The sequence below is a fragment of the Planococcus citri genome, chromosome 4, assembly GCF_950023065.1.
Source record: "Planococcus citri chromosome 4, ihPlaCitr1.1, whole genome shotgun sequence".
In the NCBI taxonomy this organism is placed as follows: Eukaryota; Metazoa; Arthropoda; class Insecta; order Hemiptera; family Pseudococcidae; genus Planococcus; species Planococcus citri.
The window spans coordinates 56,339,210-56,365,221 of NC_088680.1; the positions used below are offsets into that span (position 1 = coordinate 56,339,210).

At 32.8% G+C, this 26,012-nt stretch overlaps 2 protein-coding genes across 3 annotated transcripts in view; one reads left to right on the forward strand and one right to left on the reverse strand.

Annotated features, from left to right (window-relative positions):
- The window catches only part of NaCP60E (Na channel protein 60E), a 272,797-nt gene that overhangs the window by 154,172 nt on the left and 92,613 nt on the right, over window positions 1-26,012 (forward strand). The gene's annotated exons all lie outside the window — the stretch shown is intronic.
- LOC135842722 (uncharacterized) lies at window positions 12,398-23,895 on the reverse strand. The gene is made up of 7 exons (XM_065360315.1): window positions 23,002-23,895; window positions 18,962-19,192; window positions 18,682-18,879; window positions 18,262-18,360; window positions 17,948-18,162; window positions 14,604-14,766; window positions 12,398-14,531 (listed from the first exon to the last, which is right to left on the reverse strand). Exons 2-7 carry the CDS (start codon window positions 19,170-19,172, stop codon window positions 14,416-14,418), a joined length of 1,002 nt encoding a protein of 333 aa, XP_065216387.1. The 5' UTR covers window positions 19,173-19,192; window positions 23,002-23,895; the 3' UTR covers window positions 12,398-14,415.

A 26,012-nucleotide genomic window follows, 5' to 3' on the forward strand; every position in this document is an offset into this window, starting at 1 on the left:
AAATTTATCCCATAAATTTTTTTCCTACAATTGCTGATCAGAATAATACATAAAACCTCAAATTCATACTTTTTTCTTTATTTTTCAAAACTTTCATATTTCCACCTACAATGAGCTTCGGAATTGAAAAATTGGTTATTGAATCCACATAAATAACATCTTAGAAATCCTACCAGGGACTAGACTTACTTAACATGCATTGTAGAGGGGGTAACGTTTTGTAAAATTGCTCCAATCTTGCTAGGGAACGCAACGCTGTAATCCCCGCCGCGCAACCGTGGGAAGTTTTCGCTTGACGCGCTCGTACATTCTCAAAATTCAACTCTTGTGCGCGACCTCTAAATATAATTTTTTTGATCTGAAATTTTGTACGTAGTATTTTTTGACCAAATGGAACACTTTTAGGGGGTAAGCTACCCCAATTTTTAAAAAAAGTGTTTTCTATTGTTCTTTTGACGCACCCTAACCTAGGTGACTCTGAATTCAGGTACAGGGTGCCCAGAAATATCAAGTACCCCAAAGAAAGTTTTTCAATAAAAATATAGGTTGGCAACGTGAAATAGATGCATATGATTGGTGGAATGTTATCTCTCCAGCCCAACAACCAATCATGTGCTATCATTATTATCATTCACTGTGACCAACCAAAGTATTTTAGTAGAAAACTTTTTTAGGGGTACTCGATATTTCTGGGCACCCTGTAAAATGTAAAAATTAAAAGTAGGTAATATCACCCATCACCTAATTTAAAAATCTGTCACCAAGACATCACCGGACATTCAAGAAAGTTTTCCAAGGTCACAAGATATGTTTAAAAACATTTAAAAAATTTTCCATATAAGTAACTCTTGTTAGGTAGTGTTTGACATCCCTGAAAATTTGAAAAAAATCGGGGGAAAGCAGCCAAAGTTGCAAATTTTCAACTTGAATTGCTATTTCACCCCATCATTGCAGAGGCTTTGGACCCCAAAAATCAGAGGATGCCACCAAATCGCCCATTTCACCCAGTTATGCTCTTTTGCAGCATTTCTTGACAAACTGACAATGACAACGAAAAAGAAAATTCGGCTAAACCCGGCTCGGAAGGAAATACATTTATATACCTACCTACATATCAAAAGAGCGTGCTTTTTACAACTCATACACACGTCCTGCGACATTTATGAATGTTGGCAGTTGTTAATGACAAAGTGTCATTTGAATGACCTCCCTCATACAGATCCCAAAGCAGATAGTATTCTAAGGTAAGACCGCCTATTAGTACGCGGTTAAGGTTTGAGACGCTCCAGCTCCCAGAGTTGTGCATAAAAATTTATGAAATTTTGTACACATAAACTTTGAACCCTTGGCTACATAACTGCTTACTCACTTTTGAGTTTCCCATTGCTGCTTTTTTGTAATAACCCAAAAATGAGGGCAACTCAAATGCGTACTAATAGGAAGGTACCTTCCTATTAGTACGCAAACGTCCGCCTATAAGTACGCATGAGTAAATACACGTTGAAAATGGTAAAAAATCCAACAAAAAGCACTGAAAAAGTGTAATGGCATATTTAGAGGGAATTACTGTGAAAAAAACCAAATTAGCAATTCAAATATCCGAAAAAGCAAAGTTTTCAGATTTTAAAAAAAATACATTTTTTTGACATCATATTTTTTGTCTATTTTTTTGAAATTAGCGTCAATATCATGATCAGACTTCATAATCTTGAACTTAGATGGACTAAATACCAATTTCAGCTAATTTTATTCATTTTAATGCAAAATGATCAAAAAAATGAAAATTTACATGCAAAAATGATGCGTACTAATAGGACTTAGGAGGTGCGTACTTATAGGAAGTTTTTTGTTCTGACATAAAATGATGTCTAGCTCTATAATAAAATAATATTTTCGAAATGTCTTTTTTTTCATAAGAAACTACATAAAATTACGGATCGATTGGTATAAGATACTTACCAAATAACATTATTTTAATATGTTCAATCTCATTTCCCATTTTGATGAAAAAAAAATCCAAAACACAGTTTTTCATTCAAATTGTTCTCAGAGACAGAGTTTTCAATCAAACTGCGTGATTTTTTCGGAGAAACTAGAGTCATTAGTCAGCTACGTCATAGTGTGGTCAAATTTTTGATCAGTGTTACCAATCGCGAGAAAAACGCAATGCGTACTAATAGGCGGTGCGTACTAATAGGCAGTTTTACCTTATATGGCCGACAACTCGACATTTATGAATTTTTTTGCTAGTTAGTATTTGCAGTATGAAGTACGAGATATGTGGGTCTATATGGTTTGAAATTTAAATAAGAGGTTTGTTTTATTTATAATATTTTGCAATTCTAATAAAGTTGTCGTGACTTTCAGCGAGGGAGAGAAATACAGTGAAACCGCGATAAGTGCAACCTCAATAAGTGAAAATTCATGTTAAGTGCAACCAAAATTAATCCCCGGTCCCTACAGTCGATTTACTATGTAAATTCACCCCCATAACTGCAACAGTACCTTGATAAGTGCAATGAATTTGGCGAAATTTTAGTGAAAATCATTCAAACTACACTAAAAATTTGAAAAATTCAGTAAAACATGTAGAAAATATTCAAAAAATCCTCCAACATTTACACTGAAATAGTAGAATGTCCAAAAAAATTGTGTAAAATTGAAAAACGGGTAAAGTTGGCAGAAAATGGATGTAGGTAACGTAAAATCAAATGAATAATCATCAAAATTGAGTAAAAAAAAGGAGGTACTTGTCGCGTGATTTATTCATCTTGATAAGTGCAAATTGCGAAAAAATAACCTTGCTTAGTGCAAACCCTTTTAAGTGAAAAACTCAATAAGTGCACTAATTTTTCCGGTCCCTTGAGTTTGCACTTATCGCGGTTTCACTGTATTTTTATTTTTTGACTTGAAATTTCAAACAAAAAGGAAATAGAAAATGTGTAGGTATTTTTTTTAAATATTTACAATTTATTTACCTATTTAGAATGATTAAAATTTAAAATGGAATTCCAAAATAAAATAATTTCTTTTATTTATTCAAACAAGATTTATTTTTTCAAATTAACAGCATAGGGAGAAAATTATGAAATCATCCAAACCGTAAAGTAATTATTATTCATGGCGTACATTTGCTTTTGAAAAAAAAAGCTATAGTTAGGTATCTATGTAGTTTCATTTTCATTGTCATCGACGAACCATCGTTTAGTTTCAATATTACGTTGGATGTTTCGATTCTATAGTTGATTGGTATCGTTTACTCTTACTTTACCGTTTAATGAATATAATTACGAAGCCGTATCCTTTTTTTTTCTATAGGTAGGTACCTATTGTAAATCAGCAGGCCGCTGCTGATGCTGTATTGAATAATTTAATAGGTTTCAATGCGACATTTTTTTCTCGTTCGACTTAAGCTTATGTTAGGCGCGACAACGTTGCGACTGCAAACGTTGGTAGTGGTAGTGAAAAGTAGGCACCTAAAGCAGAATTGTAATGTAAAATTCATTCACTTTTGAAGTTTGTAACGCTTTGCGATCTGAGAACATCTAAAATACGATTAAATAGGTTGCGCGCTTTGCTTTATTTGCGAATGAATAAATTACACTTTTCAGACGCTTTTAATGAACCGTTGAGAAAAACCTCGTCTGAGTGAATTGCCTCATCCTGCGCTTGTAGAACATTTTGTAGCAATTTTTTCTTTACGTGGTGTTTTCGAGTTGAGAACTGTAACAATGGTACTGCGAGCATTTACAGTTTCTTTATTTGGCTTATCTATTTGAGAAAAAGTGGCGGATTTTACTGCATCAGTTTCAAATTGATCCGCGTGTCAAGTCGAAGAAAGGAAACGTGCTCAAGAATATGTCCATTCGATGGTACGCATTTAATACTGTCATTTTGATATCACTTAAGCTGTATACAAGCAGAGATGGTTAGTCGTGGTTATGATAAATGAATACGATATCCGAATGTAACGCTCGTACCGGGAAGTAATATCTGCTCGAATTTACCCGAGAAGTCAGTGGATTTGAAAGTTTTTACGAGATTGCACTGCGGTAACCAATAACGCGATTTTCCATTGATAAAATTTATTACGAGAGCACGTACGTACTGTAGGTAAGTTGCAAAGTAAAAAGAGAAAAATGGCGAAATTTTACAACACGAGCGTTTATTTTACGATTTTCACAGTTTATTACGAACAACATTCCATTTAGTATAAACGTAGGTATAATTCCGTCGACTATCCATTGTGTTGATGTTGTATCATTAATTTTATAGCATTCTTTGAATTGGAGAATTTATACAGTTTGGTCTCGAGATCGTGTACCTTCCCCTATATAGTCATGTCGCACGAGAAATTTTCTTACCTTTTTTTCTCGCTGTTTTCCTTTCCAAACATGGCCAAGGTATAGACGAATGAGATGCATTTTCTGGTATATGGCATTAGGCTATGCGGTGGAAATTATTCGGCGAAATTAAATGCCACGCTGCTGACAAGTAATGAAGAAAGTTAAATCATTCTTTCAGCACGTGACATCGCCCTCTGCGCTGAAATGAATTAAATTCTTCGTCAGCACAGCCAGCGTGCCGGTTACAAGACTCTTGTTTGATGTTGAAAATGTAGGTCGCTTTTTCATTACGATATAATGAGACTTTTACCAGCTCGCGAAGCAAAGGTTATTGCCGGAGAGTTTCATTCAGTTTCAGTATTTATCTTAATTATCAGTCGCGCAGGATACCTTTGTATCCGTTTAAAGCTTTTATATATCTAGGGTAATTTGCGGTTAGAGGTACTCTTTTTTTTACACCACGTAGTTGGCAAATGTATATGCTAACTGGGTTTTAATTGTTTTATTCCTCGTCTGGCAACACGTAGGTTGGTATTGGCAACGTTGCACGAGATGATGTTAACTTCATCTCCGTGGGTGATGATTTGTTATAAAAGCTATTTCATAGTGTAACTTTGATTATTAAAGTCGTGTTAAAAAGCTGAAAAGACGAAAGGAGGCGTAGGTAGGTATTGTGGGATGATATTTTTTTTTTTGCATATTATGTTTATAGTACGATCCGACGAGATGAATCGTCAACGAAATAAAGTGTCAAGGTTGAGTGGAATATTGTAATTTTCAAGTGCTATCTCTTCATTGAACGTATTGAAGATACTATTTTGCTGACAATAAAAAAATAAAATGCTTTTAAAAGGCTGCTTGACGTTATAGTGACACTGGCACGTCAAAAAAACAGAACAGACTGGCGTATCATGTATCGTAATATCATCGAGGGCTCATATTATGATACGGTGTTAAACCGAATCAACGATGAACGAACATATGTATAGCCAGATTACTCTATGACCGTGCTTTCTGATACAGAAGACCTCGAACGCATATAAATAGGGAACGAAATATCACACGACATTCAGCTAAGGTCTTTCAATATTCTAAACTCCCTTTTCTGCTTCACTATTTAATTTTTTAAAACGCAATTCTTAATCTACGATCTAGAAATCATGTATTGTTAGTTAATCCATCGGTTGATTGTTAGATTAATGTTTAGATAAGAAATTCAGTAGCTTCCCATTTGCATCGATGAAAAGCAAATTAGAAATTCGAGTGATAGCAAAGAAAATGGAAAGAATTAACGCAACACAACGTAGAGTAGATTGATAGGTACCTATCGTTTTTACGGCAAACTGGTTATGCAATTTTATTAACACCAATGCTTACAATACAAACGTAGCCGGATTCCTGTCAGGTGTCAGGATCATCGCATGGTCGAAAATAATTGAAACTGAAGTTGAGTCTTGCGAATCTGAAGGTTTCGCTATCGATTATTTTTAATTTTTTACTCGATAAAATATAGTCAGTTCAAATATTTACTTTTTTTTCGATTTGACCTGAGTTTTTGACTTTTTTAAAGGTGACTTTCTGATGAAAAAATCACCACAATATCCTCCTAACCATAGAAAACTTTTTGAATATCTGGTGACTCATTGGTGAATTCTGGTGACTTTTGGTGACAGATTCACCAGAAGTCACCTGTCGGCTGTCACCAAAAGTCGCCAACTGAGTTTTTGACTCTTCTTTAGGAGAATTTATGTTGAAAAAATCACGAGAATGTCTTCTGAGCCTTTGAAAATTTTTTTGAGTGTCTGGTGACTCCTTGGTGAATCCTGGTGATTTCTGGTGACAGATTCACCAAAAGTCACCAAATGAGTTTATTGTCATTTTGACGCGAATTGCTGGTGAAAAAACCACCCAAATATTCTCAGGACCTTTAACAATTTTTTTGAGTGTCTGGTGACCAGGTGACATTCTGGTCACCAGAAATCACCAAGTGAACTTTCAAACTTTTTTTTGGTGAATTCAAGTTAAAAAAGTCAATAGAATGTCTTAATGACCCTAGAAAGTGTTTTCGAATGCCTGGTGACTCCTTGGTGAATTCTGGTGACTTCTGGTGACAGATTCGCCAGAAGTCACCAAGTGGGTTTTTTGTCTTTTTTGTAACGAATTGTTGGTGAAGAAATCACTCTAATGTCCTCATGACCTTTTAAAACTTTTTTGAATGTCAGGTGAATTCTGGTGACTGGGTGACAGATTCACCGGAAGTCACCAAGTGAGTTTTGATTTCTTTTAGAATTTATGTTGAAAAAATCACGAGAATGTCCAGTCGTGCAAATGTGTGCAAACGTGCAGTCGTGCAGTCGTGCAAACGTGCAGTCATGCAAACGTGCAGTCGTGCAAACGTGCAGTCGTGCAAACGTGCAAACGTGCAGTCGTGCAAACGTGCAAACGTGCAAACATGCAAACGTGCAGTCATGCAAACGTGCAGTCGTGCAAACGTGCAAACGTGCAGTTGTGCAAATGTGCAGTCGTGCAAATGTGCAGTCGTGCAAATGTGCAGTCGTGCAGTCGTGCAAACGTGCAGTCATGCAAACGTGCAGTCGTGCAAACGTGCAGTCGTGCAAACGTGCAAACGTGCAAACATGCAAACTGTGCAGTCGTGCAAATGTGCAGTTGTGCAAATGTGCAAACGTGCAGTTGTGCAAATGTGCAGTCGTGCAGTGTGCAAACGTGCAGTCGTGCAAACGTGCAGAATTAAAATAAATTTGCCTGTCCCGACGGTGCCAAAAAACGAAATTTATGGCACCCTCGGCACATAAAAGTGACATAATTGCGTCATTTCATGACAAGAAATAAAAGTGCTTCAAATAGGACATCAAGTACGTGACATAAAAAAGTTGCAATTATCTCATGCCATAAAACTTGTACTTTTATGGAAAGAAATCAAACCATATTGAAGTGACATGAATGGACTTTGAAATGGCGCATATCAATACCATATTCAGTGTTTTAAAATGTGACCCAAAAATGGCATGCCATGAAATGAGTCGTTATACTGTTGGGATTATGAGCCATTATCTCACCCCAGTAAATGACACTTATAAATGATGCCATATAGGCTGTTTATGTTGTGCCACAAAATGGACTATAATAATGATGCACGAATCGAACATTACAAAGACAAATAATAGACCTGTACTCATGATATCACCATAAATCATTCACCAAATTGGCACATTATTGATACAGTTTCTGATCACTGCTCAGGTGACTTGATTATGTTACATAATTACATATCTCTCAACTCAACATAAAAGTGCTCTAAAGGAATGCTTTAAACTGCACTCAAAAAAATATCACTTATGTCACATTATCAGGAACTAAAATATACGTTATAAAAACGTCATATTTCAATACCATATTCAGTGTTTTAAAATGTGACCCAAAAATGGCATGCCATGAAATGAGTCGTTATATCGTTGGGATTATGAGTCATTATCTCACCCCAGTAAATGACACTTATAAATGATGCCATATAGGCTATTTATGTTGGGCCACAAAATGGACCATAATCATGATACACAAATCGAACATTACAATGACAAATAATATACCTGTATTCATGATATCACCATGAGATGCCACAAATCAATCACCAAATTGGCACATTATTGATACAGTTTCTGATCACTGCTCAGGTGACTTGATTATGTTACATAATTACATATCTCTCAACTCAACATAAAAGTGCTCTAAAGGAATGCTTTAAACTGCACTCAAAAAAATATCACTTATGTCACATTATCAGGAACTAAAATATACGTTATAAAAACGTCATATTTCAATACCATATTCAGTGTTTTAAAATGTGACCCAAAAATGGCATGCCATGAAATGAGTCGTTATATCGTTGGGATTATGAGTCATTATCTCACCCCAGTAAATGACACTTATAAATGATGCCATATAGGCTATTTATGTTGGGCCACAAAATGGACCATAATAATGATACACAAATCAAACATTACAATGACAAGTAATATACCTGTACTCATGATATCACCATGAGATGCTACAAATCATTCACCAAATTGGTACATTATTGATACAGTTTCTGATCACTGCTCAGGTGACTTGATTATGTTACATAACTACATATCTCTCAACTCAACATAAAAGTGCTCTAAAGGAATGCTATAAACTGCACTCAAAAAAATATCACTCATGTCTCATTATCAAGAACTAAAATATACGCTTTAAAAACGTCATATTTCAATACTAAATACACTGGTTTAAAATGTGACTGAAAAATGGCGTGCCATGAAGTGAGTCGTAATTTTGTTGGAATTATGAGCAATTATCTCATCACTTCAAGTAGCACTTACAAATGATGCATTATAGACTGTTCATGTCATGCAACAAGAGAGCTCGTAATACTGATAGATAAATCTAACCATTCAATGACAAATTAATAGGCATATACTCATGATACCAGCACAAGGTGCCGCATATCATTCACCAAATTGGCACATTAGAGATACACTTCTTGGTCACTGTCTAAGTGACTTGATTATGTGGTATACCAACATATCTCCCAAGGTAGCACAAAAGTGCTTTAAAGGAATGCTTCAAACTGCACTCAAAAAAATAAACTTCTGTCTCATTATCAAGAATTAAAGTATGCGCATTTAAAAACGTCATATTTCAATACCATATTCAGTGTTTTAAAATGTGACCAAAAAATGGCATGTCATGAAATGAGCCGTTATGTTGCTGGAATTATGAGCAATAATCTCACCACTAAAAATGGCACTTACAAATGATATGCAACAAAACAGCTCATTATGATGATACATAAATCTAACCATTAATGACAAATAATAGGCATGTACTTATGATACCACCGCAAGATGCCGCATATCACAAACTAAATTGGCACATTAAAGATACACTTTTTGGTCACTGTCTAAGTGACTTGATTATGTGGCAAGCCTACATATCTCTCAACGTGACATAAAAGTGCTTTAAAGGAATGCTTTAAATGGCACTCAAAAAGTACTACTTATGTCTCATTATCAAGAACCAAAAGATGCGCATCAAAAACGTCGTATATCAATACCATTTACAATTGTTTGAAATGTGACTAAAAAATGGTGTGCCATGAAGTTAGTCGTTATTTTGTTAGAATTATGAGCAATAATCTCGCCACTAAAAATTGCACTTACAAATGATGCGTTATAGACCGTTCATGTCATGCAACAAAAGAGCTCATAATAATGATACATAAATGTAACCATGCAATGACAAATGGGTCATTCCATGTCAAGCTCAACCAAATAAAGTCAATTTTGAAAGTCATGTCTTTCGATTTCGCTCAAATTTTTTTTACAATATCTACCCACCCAGTAAGTAAGAAAGCCGCAATCAGTTTGGTCCCAGCCCCCTCAGGGGGTGGGTGGGGGGGGGCTTCCATTATTTTCACATTGTCTCGAGGTACTCAACTTCAGCAGCTCATTCCTCCAAAACTATGATACTTTGATCAAAACTGATTTCACAGTTCAAAAGGGCATTGAATTTTGAACTTTTTAAGTGTTTTGAAATTTTCAAAAGTTGAAAGTTGAACTTTCAATTTGAAAGTTCAAATTTCTAAATGGCGCTGTAAGTGGGAGCTACCATTTGAAATTTTGAAAAAATTTCCATAGATGTACATTTTGATACTTTCTTGAAATATTTAGGTTTCGAGATGAAACTCTTGACGGAGGGGGAGCACCCCCTCCGTCAAAAGTTCCATCTTGAAACCTAAATATTTCAAGAAAGTATCAAAATGTACATCTATGGAAATTTTTTCAAACTTTTAAATGGTAGCTCCCACTTACAGCGTCATTTAGAAATTTGAACTTTCAAATTGAAAGTTCAACTTTCAACTTTTGAAAATTTCAAAATACTTAAAAAGTTCAAAATTCAATGCCCTTTCGAACTGTGAAATCAGTTTTGATCAAAGTATCATAGTGTTGGAGGAATGGGCTGCTGAAGTTGAGTACCTCGAGACAATGTGAAAATAATGGAAGCCTCCTCACCCGCCCCCTGAGGGGGCTGGGACCAAACTGATTGCGGCTTTCTTACTTACTAGGTGGGTAGATATTGTAAACAAAATTTGAGCGAAATCAAAGGACATGACCCAAAAACGTTGGTTGAGTTGACATGGAATGACCCAAATACCACAAGATGCCTCATATCACAAACTAAATTGGCACATTAAAGATACACTTTTTGGTCACTTTCTAAGTGACTCGATTATGTTGCAAACCTACATATCTCTCAACTTAACATAAAAGTGCTTTAAAGAAATGCTTTTAATTGCACTGAAAAAGTACTACTTATGTCTCATTATCAAGAACCAAAATATGCGCATCAAAAACGTCATATATCAATACTATTTACAGTTGTTTGAAATGTGACTAAAAAATGGTGTGCCATGAACTGAGTCGTAATTTTGTTGGAATTATGAGCAATTATCTCGTCACTTCAAATGGCACTTTCAAATGATGTATTATAGACTTTTCAGGTTGTGCAATATAAGGGCTCATAATGATGGTACTTAAATTGAAACTTGCAACGACAAATAATAGGCATGTACACATGATACCACCATAAGATGCCGCATATCATTCACTAAATTGGCACATTATTGATACAGTTTCAAATCACAGCTCAAGTGACTCCATTATGTTACATAACTACATATCTCTCAGTGTAACATAAAAGTGCTTTAAAGAAATGCTTTAAATTGCACTCAAAAAACACCACCCATGTCTCATTATCAAGAACTAAAATATGCGCATTAAAAACGTCATATTTCAGTACTGTATACAGATGGTTTAAATTGTGACTGAAAAATGGCATGCTATGAAGTGAGTCGTAATTTGTTGGAATTATGGGCAATCATATCATCACTACAAATGGCACTTTTAAATGATGGTATTATATACTTTTCACATTGTGCAATATAAGGGCTCATAATGATGGTACATAAATTGAAACTTGCAATGACAAATAATAGGCATGTATTCATGAAACCACCACAAGATGCCGCAAATCTTTTACCAAATTGGCACTTTGATGATACAGTTTCTAGTTACTGTTTAAGTTTCTTGATTACATGACATAACTACATATCTCCCCATGCAACATAAAACTGCTTTGAACACAGGCTTTAAATTGCACTCAAAAAAAAAATCTCTTGAAAATAAAATATCATCATCATATTCGGATTGTATGACCTTAAAATGAAAAATTTGAACATATCAACGTGTGGCACATTGAAAAGCACGTTTTTAAGGTTGTACAATCCGAATTTGATTGTTTTTTTTTTGTTTTTTTTTTTTTAAGGGATGTGGATGAAGTGCGTATTTTGAGAGAAGAGAAAAATTCATGTGTGTGAGATTGGAGAGATTTGCATCAAAATTATGTATTTTTGAAAACTGAAAAATTTCATAAATAATCCTAGGAGCACCTGCAAGCACCCAAAAATCATGCATTCCTAATTCTACACCTAAACATACTACTGAACCTATGTAAATCAAAAAGTACGCGGGATTAGAGGGTATTTGATTACTTTTATAGAAACATGTAAATCACCATCATTTAAAAAATGGTATCTCTTTGAAAAATTATTTTTGAAAAAAGTAATGTTCATTTCTTCCCTGCTAACGGCTCATCCCCTCACCCCATGAAAAAAATATTATCAAATTCGGATTCTATGACCTCAAAAACATACATATTGATGTATTGCACGTTGATATGCTCAAATTTGTCATTTCTCCCGCTCTTAACATCTCACCTCTCCCCACAAAAAATATTATAAAATTCAGATTCTACTACCTCAAAACATGTGGGTCATTAACTTTTTTTAATATTTATATATACTGGGATAAGATATTGAATTGCGCCCATTGTAGGGGGTCTCCTGGCCCATAGGAATGACATGACACCTGAATGTCCCAAAAAATGACATAGGTATACTTTGAAGAGCAAAGTATTGAAAGAAAATAGACGCATCACAGTAAAAAAACAGTGTAATAAACTCAATGATGCACAGTAAATGTGTAGTTTAGCCTTCAAACTTAGATTAAAATAAAATAAATGCAAACCATAATTAATTACATTACAAAATTTCTCCAAGAGATTGTCAAAAAAGTTTTAAATGACAAATTAAAATAAGAACATTCGCATATTATGTAACACAAATGTGTGTAGGGTGACAACGTCTTCAACAAGTCAAAAAATGCCAACTGTAAATACATAATTGCAATTTATACATAGTTTACAAGTGAAAAAAAAGTGAATTCAACAACGAGTTGTGCATAGCAGGTCAGGTAGCCTTACAACTATCAACATATTTTTTAAAAAGAAATAAAGATGCAAATTTCTTTAATGAGAAAATATTGAATTAAATAAATTTTCGAATTTACCAAAATATAGTGAATTTGTCAACGTATGTAGCTATTATAAATTATCAGAAAATTTTTGAATCATTCTTTCGAACATTTCTTCATGATAAAGTGAAATGCATGAAGATATCGTAGCAATAAACTGTTATCGAAGGTTTTATTAGTACAGTTTCCCTCAGTATTACTCTGACATCAACTACAGTCATCAACTATACCTAAATAAGCGATTCTCATTAATATGAGCGTGCCTTACAACGCAGAAATTTGTAGAAAATTATTCCATAAATTTTCTCAATCGTTCACACGAGTTTGTAAAATATGAATGGGTAATGGTGTTCTGACAAACTACACAGTACCATAAAACACAACTGGCTTTGATATCAAACCCTGTGCACACATCAACAGGTGTCCAACAAATTTTTTTAGAACGTAGTCTCTCTTAACTTGTTGCAAAATGTGATCAAGTTTTATCCACTTCAGTTGAATCAGTTGAAAAATGATCGAGATAAACAGTGCAATCGTTCACACGAGTTTGTAAAATATGACGGTGTTCTGACAAACTACACAGTACCATAAATCACAACTGGCTTTCATATCAAACCCTGTGCACACATCAACTGGTGTCCAGCAAATTTTTTGAGAACAAAGTCTCTCTTAACTTGTTGCAAAATGTGATCAAGTTTTATCCACTTCAGTTGAATCAGTTGATCATTAACCAGAAAAAAATGAACCTTTTTGTTTGAGTATGTACCATTCTCATTTCCCTTTATGTAAGGCTACCTTGGCCACTAATTACCAGACTATAGTTGCATCATACTTGATCTTAAATGATAAGAGTATTTTAATGAAAAGAGATGATAAAGAATTATTGTTTCTTGAAAAAAATTGAGAGGGGTTTTGCGATAAGGGCCCTTGTGGTGATATTTCGTTTTTTTTTCAGGAGAGAAAAAACATCGAATTGCTTCGATTTTTTTTATTTTTTTTTTATTTTTGGGTGCAGTGTTGTCCTGCGCATAGGTTGGATGGGAAATTTTGAAGAAATTCGTTCATCATCGCCTGATATCAGTGATTTAGAAAAGAGACCTTGTGGTGAACAGCCAAATTTACACAACGTTACAGACTACTCCGCAAAAAAATACTGAGAAATTCGGATTAGCCATGAAATTTTACATAGGTAACAACAATAAAATGATTTTTCCATCGACCTTTTTTTAAAAAAAAAAAATCAAAAACAAACAAAAACTATGTTTTTTGATTTCCCAAAAATGTGAGTTTTTGAGTATTCATGTTAAAGTAATTTTTAAAACGAGAAGTTGATGAGATAGGCGAAATCTGATTACACCATTCGATTTCTCGTGAAAAAGTAAGTTGGAATCGTCAATAAAAAAAAACATCGAATCACCACAAGGACCCATATCGCGAAACGCCTCTCAATTATTAAATTTTGAATTTAACTAAACAGTTCTAGAATAAGATCTAAAAAATCTGTAATTATAAAAATCTAAAAATACACGAAACGATAAATCTAAATTATAATTTTAAACAACTTGAAGATTTGAGACCTCCGAGCCATCTTAACCGTAAAAATTTTGAATTACGGTCCTATATACCTTCGATTTTTGGACTTACGCATCTTCGTTATTCTTCTCTTTACAATTATCATGCGTATACCGTAACCACTTCGAAATTCTGGCAGGTATGTCCGCCGCTTCGTTTTTACCATGTTTTTCACTCAAAACTTCTGCAAAAAACAAATGAAAATGAAGAATTATTTACCTGTCATGTAAATTTAATATTGTTCAGGTGTACTCACTTTCAATAACTTTGTAAATACTGGATTTACAAAATGTTAATTTGTTGTTTTGACCGGTAAAGTTTATTTTGTTGCGAACGATGCCTGGGGTCAGGACCGCCTTCATTATGACTGGTACTGTTTCCTTCAGGCTTTTCCCTCCGAAATCCGTCAGATAAGTTTTCTAAAAAAAAAAAAAAAAATTATAACACACATATTTTATAAACGTAATTTTCTGCCCAGGAAAAAACGAAGAAACAGATTAATTTGAGATTTAAAAAACCCTTTCACTCGATGAAATGAACTCATCAAAAAAAAATAATTAAAATTTGAAAAGATTCACAAAATAAACTAGTTTTTATTTTTTTGTTGCGAGTGTAATTTCTATCAACTTTTTCATAAAATACGTCAGAAAGAGGCCAAAATAAGGCAACTGAATAAAGGAGTCCCGATAAGGCCACTTTTTGGGCCCTGCACAGTTACCTTATCGACTCGATCACTCATAAAATGTTGTAAAAAATGTCCCAAATACGAATCCCCATTTTTGGGCTCCAGGGGGGTTCCCAAAGTTGTGAATAAAAAAAGAATTTTAGGAACCACTGAGTATCATTTTCAAAAACTTTTTCAGCGTAAAATATCTGTTTGAACCCAATAAACGTTATGCGAGGTGATTTTTCTATTCTCAACCCTCGAGGGCAGCAATTGGGGGGTTTTGATTTTTGGAAAATTTTGGAACCACCATTTTGGACCTACCCCTCTAAGCCCCGCTAAAAAGCTGCTTACAGTTTATTAGTATCTGAAAGACCTCCATCATACCAAATTTTGAGCTCAATAAAATTTTGCGCTGGTACTCAAAAATCCAATTTTCTGATTTTTCGTAATTTCGATGTTTTGGGAATCCCTGGAAAATTAGAAACCTGTAATTTGCGCCAAACGTAACGTTTTGAAGTATATATTCAATAATCTAGATGAAAAAGATGAATAAAACTCCCTGTATATTCGTAATTTTGAACCCTTTTCAACTTTTTCAACAGACACGCAAAAATAGGGGTTAAATGGGTCAACTTCACCAATCAAAAGTTTTTTTCATGTTTTAAATAAAAAAATCATATTTTTTTGCAAACTTGAAATTATTTTAAATCGACTTTACGACATAGTGTCATCGCAATTTTTTAATATGTTGTTCAGCTAGCATGAAAATGTTGTCCATAATATATTTTTTTCAGAGTTTTTGAGAGTCGGAACGATATAAAAACTACATTTTGAAACTTTTTGAGCTAATTTTTGTACGAAAAAAAGTGACAACACAGATTTTTATGATACTATCAAAAAACTTTTCAAACCCCCTAACTATAGGAAAAACTTCCATTTTGGTAGCTGAAAAAGTAACCAGAAAAAAAACATCAAAATTCAAAAAAAAATCCTCAATTTCGCGAATAAAATACATCAAAACCTGGAAAAAATTGACACAAGTTTCAATAAAAAAAAAAAAAAAAAAAAAAAATGCAAACCAAAATTATTGAAATTGAGAGAAAACTAAAACGCGAAAAAAAACAAGAAAGCTCCCCAAAAAATTCGAAATAAAAACATCAAGTCTTGAAATCCAAACCAAAACAAAACTCAAAAAAAAAACTGTAAAAAAATTCCACAAAAATGTATGTAAGCTGAAGAAAATTACTGAAATTTGGCGCAAAATTAGGAGGAAATTTCATAAAAGTCACGAAAATTCAAGAAAAAAGGTTTCGCCGAAATTAAGAACAAAAATTTAGTCAGAAAAACGAACCCATAAAATTCAAAATAAAATTATGGAAGGGATGAAAATGGAAAACTTTCGAAAATTCAGTTCAGGAAAAATCAATGAGAAATCAGGACATGGAACTCGCGAAAATTAAATTAAAAGTATGAATATCTACAGAAAAAACCACAAACATTTTGAGAAAAATCATCAAAAAATTTCGAGTAAAACTCAAGACGACTCAAAAGAAAAAAATAATTCGTACTTGAAAAAAAAAATTGTTCAGAGAGAGAGAGGAAATCCTGAGGACCTTTCTCATAACTGAGAGGGAAAGAGAAAGAAGACAGGGATCGACGAATAAAAGATATCAAGACTCCGAAAAAAAATCCACCACAAAAGATGAAAATGAAAAAACAAACTCATCAAATCATGAAGAAGCTTCCCTCCCTCCCTAAAAAAATTATCAAAATTCAAAGGAAATCATAACTTTTGGAAGAAAAAAATTCACAATTCCACAAGCTAGTTTTTTTAAAGCACTATGACCAGATAAAAAACTGCTAAGAAAACAGTCCAAATTAAGGCAAAAAAATAACCGTAATTTAAAGCAAAAATAAAATCGTGAAAATTCGAAGTTAAAAATTCCATCAAAACTGGAGAAATCTTTGCAAAAATTTGAACACAAAAAAAAATGAAAATTGCGGGAAAATCATTGAAAAACCAAAAAAAAAGAATTCTTAAAAATTCAAAAGAAAAAATTGTTATAAAGAAATTACGAGAATTTGAGGTGATAAAATTCAGCAACAATTCAAGCGAAAAAAAAAACATCAAAATTATTCAAAACAAAATCATTAAAAAAACCGCTACAACTCAAGATGTAAAAATCGATCAAAACAGAACCAAATCCGGTTAAAACTATCGAGAAATTCAAAAATAATGAGCAATACTTTGTTAAAATTAGAAAAACCCCAAACAAATTCTAAAGAAAAACCATCAAATCAGGAAAAATGAAATTCGTAACAATTTTAATTTTTTCTTCTTCAAAAATTCTAGTTATAATTTTGGGGGGAAAAAGGAAATTTGTAAAAAAAAATAAAAAAACTAGAAAAAAATAACTTTTAGTAACCAACATTTTTAGAAAGTAACCAAAAGTTACTAATATGTAGCCTATGTAGTAATTTCAGAGTGTCAGTAAAAATGGATTTTTTATTTTTTTCAAAAAAATTGAAATTTACTGAATTTCTTGGGAAATTTGTTGTGTCTATTACAAAAAAATAACCATTCACTTCGAAAAGTACAATTTTTGACATTTTTAATGACTGAAAATGAGCGATTTTCAAAAAAATAAAATAAAATTAACGAAATATAAAATTTCTTCGAGGCATTCGGGTAAATTCAATCGGTAGAACACCGGCATTTGATGTACTTTGGATGCGGGATCAAGTCCCATTCACGTCCGAGCAATAATAGAAAAAATGTTGGTCATTGAGAACTTCACTAATTCGAATTTCATTTATACACAATTCCTATGTGAGCCTTTATGCAGCATAAATTCAAAATTTATAAATATTCTAACTAAACAAAAAAAAAAGTACTCGAGTAAAAATTCAGTAGGTATCTTAGTATGAATTACCATCGATTCGAAATAATCGACATCCTTCAGTTTTTCTTCCATTTGCATAAAATCATCCATGCATTCAAGTGGAAAGCTATCGAAGTCCATATGTCTTTTAGAAGAACGGGCCAAATCGATGACGAGGTTTTTAATTTCTTTTATATCATCTTGTTGACTTCTATTAGATTTCTCAATTAAGAAAAGCCGATTTTTGATATCGATGATATCTTCTTCTAAACAGACGGAAAGCGAAATTCATATTATTAAAAAATAAAACTTCGAATACAGGTACGATGTATAGGTACGTGAAGTTTCTGGATTTTAAAACTCACCCAAGTATTTCATTCGTTTTGGTTTCACCACAAATCGTTTCACGCGTTTTCTTTTATTTTCAGGAGTGGGATGAGTCGTATCATCACTTTTGTCCGTGTCTGAAACAAAATTACAGATTAAAGTAAAAATTGACATTACTTTTCAAATTTTTTGAATGTTTTCGCGAAAAATATATATGCGGGGACGTTAAGTAGAGTGCTGGAAAGAACTATACATATAATTTTGCTATTGCACTTTATACATAAATTATACTTTTTCTGTGAGTCATTTTTTTCAATTTAAAAAAAAATTGAACATTTTTTAGTGTAGAAATTTTTACATGCTGTTTTTTCTTTGATAGTAAAAATAATTTTTCGCGGCTCCAAATTTTTTTTCACGGATATAGGTAAATGTTTGAACTTTAAAATTTGTATTTTTACCTGATGTTATGTCGCTGCTTTCGTCGTCATATTTATCGGATTTTTCGTCATCTTTATGGGATTTTTCCTTATCTTTATCGGATTTTTCCTTATCTTTATCGGATTTTTCATGAACTTCGTCCCTACGGGGTGCAATTAATGAAGCCGAACTGGATTGGAGAAGCTGTTCTTCGAGCGGCTTGCATTTATCATAATCGTCTATTAATTAGACAACAAGATTTAAAATTTCCATCAAAGTATACCTTCTTACCTAAATTTTATACCTGATTTTTCAACTTACCCAAGACATGATGAATATTTTCAACCGAATACACAGGCCATTTTGTATTAGGTTCTTTTCCAGATGAAATCCTTTTTACTGTAGCGTGTTTCGGAGGTGGGTAATAAAACTTCTTTTCACCTTCGATGAACCAACATGTTGGAACCGTACATATCTCCACGATTCCGCTGTCAACGTTTTTTGTTGATACAATTTTAAATGATGCCGCCATGCTCAAAAAATATGTACCTTCTAAAATCAATCAAAACAAAACAAATAAAAATTAAAAACCCTCGTATTTCTACTTATTGGATTTTTTCCATGCTCGTAGGTATAATTATTCTGTAACTATCGGTCGTTTCAGAGACGATTAAGAAAGCTAGCTTATGAAGATCAACGTGAAATTAACTATACTGCTCAAACGAAGTTGGAGCAAATGTTATTAAAAAAAATATATTATAGCAAAACCAGCAAATTCTTTAAAAAACCTAAGAAATTCATAACTTTTGTACATACTTTTTGTAAATACCAGATTTTCATACTCAAAATCATTTTTTTTTTTTGAGAGAGAGAGAGAAAGAGAGAGGCAACTCTAATTATGTATTTAAGGGGTATATTTTTTCTAAAATCAGTACCTCCCACGTAGACGAAATGTTTTTTCGCGCTAGAAGGATTTGTACAAAATTTTTGACTCGTAAAAATTTTTCACATTGAACTTGGTACAGTCTTATTTTTAAGAAATATTGATTTCCATTAAAAGAAATTGACAAATTCCTGAATATCAACTTTTGACTTGAAAAAAAAATAACCAACTTTCCAAAATTACGCTAATGGAATATCAAATTTTTCTGCACAGTGAGATCCGGTGAGAATATAGAAATGGGATGAATTTACTTGAATTTTCAACAAAAAAAAATCAAAAATGCAAACAGTTTCGAAAAAAAAAATTAAAAATTGAGCATTTTGGGAATTTTTTTTCAAATTTTCAAATCGTCACAATTGGAGAAAGTACTGATTTCACCATCTCATCGTGAAAGGCTCTTTGAGAAAAAATTTTCTAAAATGAACAATTTCTGATTTTATTTTGAGAATGTTCGTATTTCGGGGAAACCAAACTTGAAATTTCAAAAATTCCAGGAAAAAAACTTGGAAATGAGTTGACTGATTTAATATACCTACCTACTGAACATTAAGAAATATTGAATTTTTCGTCGCAGAGATCCAGTGAGACTCATTTCTATTCATTTTTCACGAACTAATTTTTAGAAATTTTTCAAAAATTATGTAGGTAACTAAAATCTAATTGCTCCCTTCAAACAAAGTCAAATTTATTCGTAAAAAGTTTTCAAATTTAAGAAAAAAAATTCTTAAAAATGAACATTTTGAAATTTTTTTCAAAAATGTTTGCATTTTAGATTTTTTTGTTGAAAATTTAAGTAAGTTCATCCCCTTCATACACTACCGTTACTCGATCTATACCTAAACTTGAGACAATTGACGAAATGAAATCGACTGAGTACCTATAAAACCACAAATGTTGAATATGAAATTAATAGAAAAATTTTGGTGTTACACATAAAAACTAAACATAAAAACTAAAACTTCGGCATAGTTTACTCCGGGGCTGCAAAACGACAGATATGTGATATCGGAATTGTGGCAAATGTTTCTTCATCATCGGTAAGTGGCATTGCAAAGAGTTTACTTTTTATACAATTCAATGGGAACAACATCGGTTTCCGTTCGTTGAAGTGCGCCATTTCCACTTTGAAATAATTCTTCAGGAAACGTTCCTTTTTCTCAAATTTACCCAGCACTAGAAAGACGTCGTTACTTTTTAAGGATTTAATAATTTCTAAAACAACGCAGATATCATCATTCCGGGAAATCACGAACGAATTTCTCATTTCTCGTTTCTGAAAAATCGGATTTTTTGGTTTTGTCTTAATCGTAAATTCCTTCGTTTTTAATTTTTCGTACAATTCATAATGGCTTAAATCCGAATCACTAATAAATAATTTTGCGAATCGATCCACTGAATGCCTTTTGAAAAATTCGATGTCTTCATTTCGAGTTAGATTTACAGCCGCCAACCTTTGATCTTTATACTTTAAAACAACTTGCTGCAACGGTAAGTTTCCCTGCTTTACAAATCCTTTTACCTTCTGTAAAAAACTTTCAAACTGAAAACAACAAAAGTTGTCCGCGGGACCGTATCGTAACACGTCTTCTGGTAAATGCGTTAAAGAATGAAAATTGTGACTGATCAGATCACCACCATAAATTTTTTCAAACTCCTTCAAAAATTTTGAGATCATCTTCTGTGCTTCAACTGCATTTGTTTCGACATTTTCACAACCTAACAACAAACGACCTATTTTGTGAAACTTTAAAAAATTTTGATACATCTTCCATCGTAAGGTATCATGTGGAAAAAATATCTGACTCAAAACAATCGGACCCGTGTAAATTAAAAATTGTCTGAATTCGGTGGCTTTCCAGAACGCGAATTCGTCAATGTTTCGACAACGTCTCTGGAATTCGACAGGAGTAAACGGTTTGATTCTCAATAATACGGTATTCGCAGTTTTTATGTCATCGCTCGTCATTTTAACTTTACTTGAACCTTTATTTACAGCAGTTTTTGGCAGTCCGTTTACCCAGTAATCTAACACTTTTTTTGTTATTCCCAATGACATCAGATGCATGTAATCGAAGGGGAATCCGAGTATTACATCAAAATCGATAATATTGGCGATAGGTGAAAGTGTTTCTTCGTTGTTTCTCTTTCTATGATGATCCGGATCCACTACATTTAAAAAATCGGCAGCTGTTCTATTCACCGGTGTTTCTTCCTTTGGATTTTTTCTAAACGATGTTCGATTTCCAATTCGCTCGCCTCGAATCGAACAACGATGACAACTACTGTACCCTGTATGACCTTTAATATCCAGTATAAACGCCTTCGCTGGCGCATCGCAGATAAAATTTTGAACACGTACCTCAAATTTTCTATCATCAATAACAATGCCATTATTAATTAATCCATTAACTTCGTCAACAAAGTCGGTGAGAAATTCGTCGCTGGTAACTGATTCCGTACCTTCCCCTTCCCAATACGCTGCCACCATGATCACTTCATTACGCAGATCGCCGTCGACCTGCATCAATATTGGCCACAAACTTTTCTTAGAACTGCCAAACAACGGTAGCCCATCAACGTTTATTTTTAGCTTGATGATTCCGTCGTTTGGCATTTTGTAACAATTTTTAAAATTTAATAACCCACTCGCGACGCCAAAATAATAATATTGCCCCCCATTCGAAAAAGTTTCTATCCCGAGTTTAGTTCGTTGGCGTACCATTATTGTTCGGTAAGTAATCGGCATATCTTGAGGTTTAAAAAAATGTAATATGTCGTCTGTAGCAGATCGTGTCAAGTTGTGTTTCAAAATTATTCGCCGAAACTCGTTTAATCTTTCGTTGTCAGTGGTCATCGGCGTTGAATCAGAGAAACTATTGTTACCATCAATCACTGAAGATGTTGCATTGTTATAAATTGGAACCGTATCGGTTTCGTTCTTACTGTTTGACGTAGTGTGAGTACACGTTGTGCTAACTGAAGAGATACCCGGAGAGGTTGTTGCATTATTCAAGATTACATTCGTAGTACAAGTTGTGTTCACTGAAGAGATAGTCGGAGAGGTTGTTGCAGTATTTAAGATTACAACATCATTCGAAGTATGCGACGTAGTGTGAGTACACGTTGTGCTAACTGAAGAGATACCCGGAGAGGTTGTTGCATTATTCAAGATTACATTCGTAGTACAAGTTGAATTCACTGAAGAGATAGTCGGAGAGGTTGTTGCAGTATTTAAGATTACAACATCATTCGAAGTATGCGTAGAAGTGCCCAACAATAGTTTCCTCTCCTTGCGAATTTGTTGAGCACGCCGTTTCGAAACGAAACGACCCTCAAATTTAACTTTCTTTTTACCGGCCGATATCCGGTAATTTTTCGCCATAGTTATATATTGAAAAAAAATGATACCTGTACTTACGTAACAATGTTAATTACGTCTGACCCGATAAAATCTGGAATTCTGGATAATCTGGAATCACACATTAAACACCTAAACACCATATGCACAACCGCAAAAATTCACTTCAATTCAATCGAATATATCGATCTAAAATTAAAAAACCATTTTTGTTGGCTTCCGTACTTCTGCGAAGACAATTTTTTATCATTCACGCTGTAGGTGGCCTTTTCACGCGTTTTGAGTAGCATACAGACAGCCAACGATATGTCACATTCGTCACATTTCAATTGATCAACACAATAGCGGTGAGGGCGCTCATTACCATATTTCAATTCAAATTGAAATTTATTTAAATTTCAAAGGATGACTTAATTTGTAAAGTTATTCAATTTAATTTATTGATTCTTTTTATTTTGTCAGACTAACAGTATCCATACTTTAAAATTTGTAGTATCTGTACTTATGGTCATTGAATCAGAGAGTCTTATTATTATGTATTCATTTAGGTACGAGGTATTAAAAAAAAAAGTGTGGTTTGTGTTTTAAGTGCTTTAATATTTATGAATTTTTAAAAAAATAAAATCCAGAAATTTTTAATATCGATTCTATAATAAGTTAATATTAATTACATGCCATCAACAATGCTTCAAAATTTCGATCAATTTCATATTCATAAATAATTGTAGCGTTCAAACTAACCTACTCGTACCATGATCATCTTTGGGATTTTTTTCAATAATTTAACGGTAAAAATTGTGAAAAACGTATTTGGATGAAAAAAAATACGTAATGTGTTGACTACAGTAATTTTTTATCCCTGAACGAGGAGAAAATTGATCCGAGAAATGCGACATACATGCGAGAGAAAAAGCTTTTGAAAAACTAGAATTCAAAACATAAAACTATAATATTATCAATAGGTCCAAATGAAACGAAAGCAAAAACTTTCGAAAATTTATGATTCAAAAAATGAAACTACATCATTTTAGATGCAAAAATTTTATTTTGCTGTGTTCGAAATTTTTAAAAATTCGGTTCGCATTTGAATAGTTTAGAACACGAAATTGGAGGAATTTTTTGCAAGACTTTTTATGTGCGATTTTCGCATTTAATTCGCCTCTCCCAATTAAATGTAAAATTCAGATTCAGAATTTCACTTCCTTATTCAGTAAGACCTAAGAATTTTTAGTGATTGTTTCAAATTAGAGTAAGTAATTTTCTGTGGGAGGAATTCCAAATGAACTTTCCCACAATGATTTCGGATGACGTATTAAGCTTTTGTTTTTAATGTTGAATCCATTTAAAAAATTTGAACAGTAATAACTTTCAAGAAAAAATGAGTTTTGGTACAAAAAAAATTGCGAGAGCGAAAGCTTTTGAAAATTTATAAATCAAAAAACAAACCAGCATCGTTTAAGATTTTATTTTATTGGTTTTCACACGTTTCAAAATCGAAAAATCATTTTCAAAAAATTTCATTTTGAAACCGTAATAAGCTATGATACGATTGTTTCAAATTAATTTTCTGTGGGAGGAATTCCAAATGAATTTTCCCACATTGATTTCGGATGACGTATTAAGCTTTTGTTTTTAATTTTGAATCCATTTAAAAAATTTGAACAGTAATAACTTTCAAGAAAAAATGAGTTTTGGTACAAAAAAAATTGCGAGAGCGAAAGCTTTTGAAAATTTATAAATCAAAAAACAAACCAGCATCGTTTAAGATTTTTTTTTATTGGTTTTCACACGTTTCAAAATCGAAAAATCATTTTCAAGAAATTTCATTTTGAAACCGAAAGCTATGATTGATTGTTTCAAATTAATTTTCTGTGGGAGCAATTCCAAATGAACTTTCCCACAATGATTTCGGATGACGTATTAAGCTTTTGTTTTTAATTTTGAATCCATTTAAAAAATTTGAACAGTAATAACTTTCAAGAAAAAATGAGTTTTGGTACAAAAAAAATTGCGAGATGCGAAAGCTTTTGAAAATTTATAAATCAAAAAACAAACCAGCATCGTTTAAGATTTTTTTTTATTGGTTTTCACACGTTTCAAAATCGAAAAATCATTTTCAAAAAATTTCATTTTGAAACCGTAATAAGCTATGATACGATTGTTTCAAATTAATTTTCTGTGGGAGGAATTCCAAATGTATTTTCCCACATTGATTTCGGATGACTTGCGCTTTTGTTTTTAATGTTGAATTCTTTTGAAAAATTTGAATTGTAATAAAAAAAAATCAGTTTTGTACCTAATTAAAAAAAAATGAATACGAGAGCAAAGCTTTGGAAAATTTTTAAATCAAAAAACAAACCAGCATCGTTTAAGATTTAATTTTATTGGTTTTCACACGTTTAAAATTTAAAAAATCATTTTCAAAAAATTGCATTTTGAAATCGAAAGCTATGATTGATTGTTACAAATTAATTTTCTGTGGGAGGAATTCAAAATGAATTTTACCGCAATGATTTTCGGATGACGTACGAGTTTTTGTTTTTTATGTTGAATTATTTAGAAAAATTTGAACAAAATTTTCAAAAAAATTCAGTTTTGAAACAAAAAAAAATGCGAGAGCAAAAGCTTTTGAAAATTTATGAATCAAAAAACAAACCAGCATCGCTTTTCACACGTTTAAAATACGAAAAATCATTTTCAAAAAGTTTCATTTTGAATCTGAAGGGAAGGGTAAGATTGGCTCGAGCAAGCCAAGGACAAGAGCTTTCAGTAACTTATAGTTCTCAAGAAATAAAACGACATTAGTTTTGTTTTGATTTTTGCAAGCTTTGAATCATGTCTGCTTCTGAGCAATAATTTTCAAAAAATTATAATCTAGCAACGCAAAAGCTTTTGAAAATTTCCAATTAGAGAGATAGAATGACATACTTCAGGTTGGTTTTTCGGTATTTGGGCTTTGACAACAAAATTTCAGTCTTAGAATAAAAGAGCAAGTAGATATAACTACTATTAAGTATACTTAAGGTACTTACCTATGTACCTGTTGGAAAATTTATAATTCTTTAAAAGAA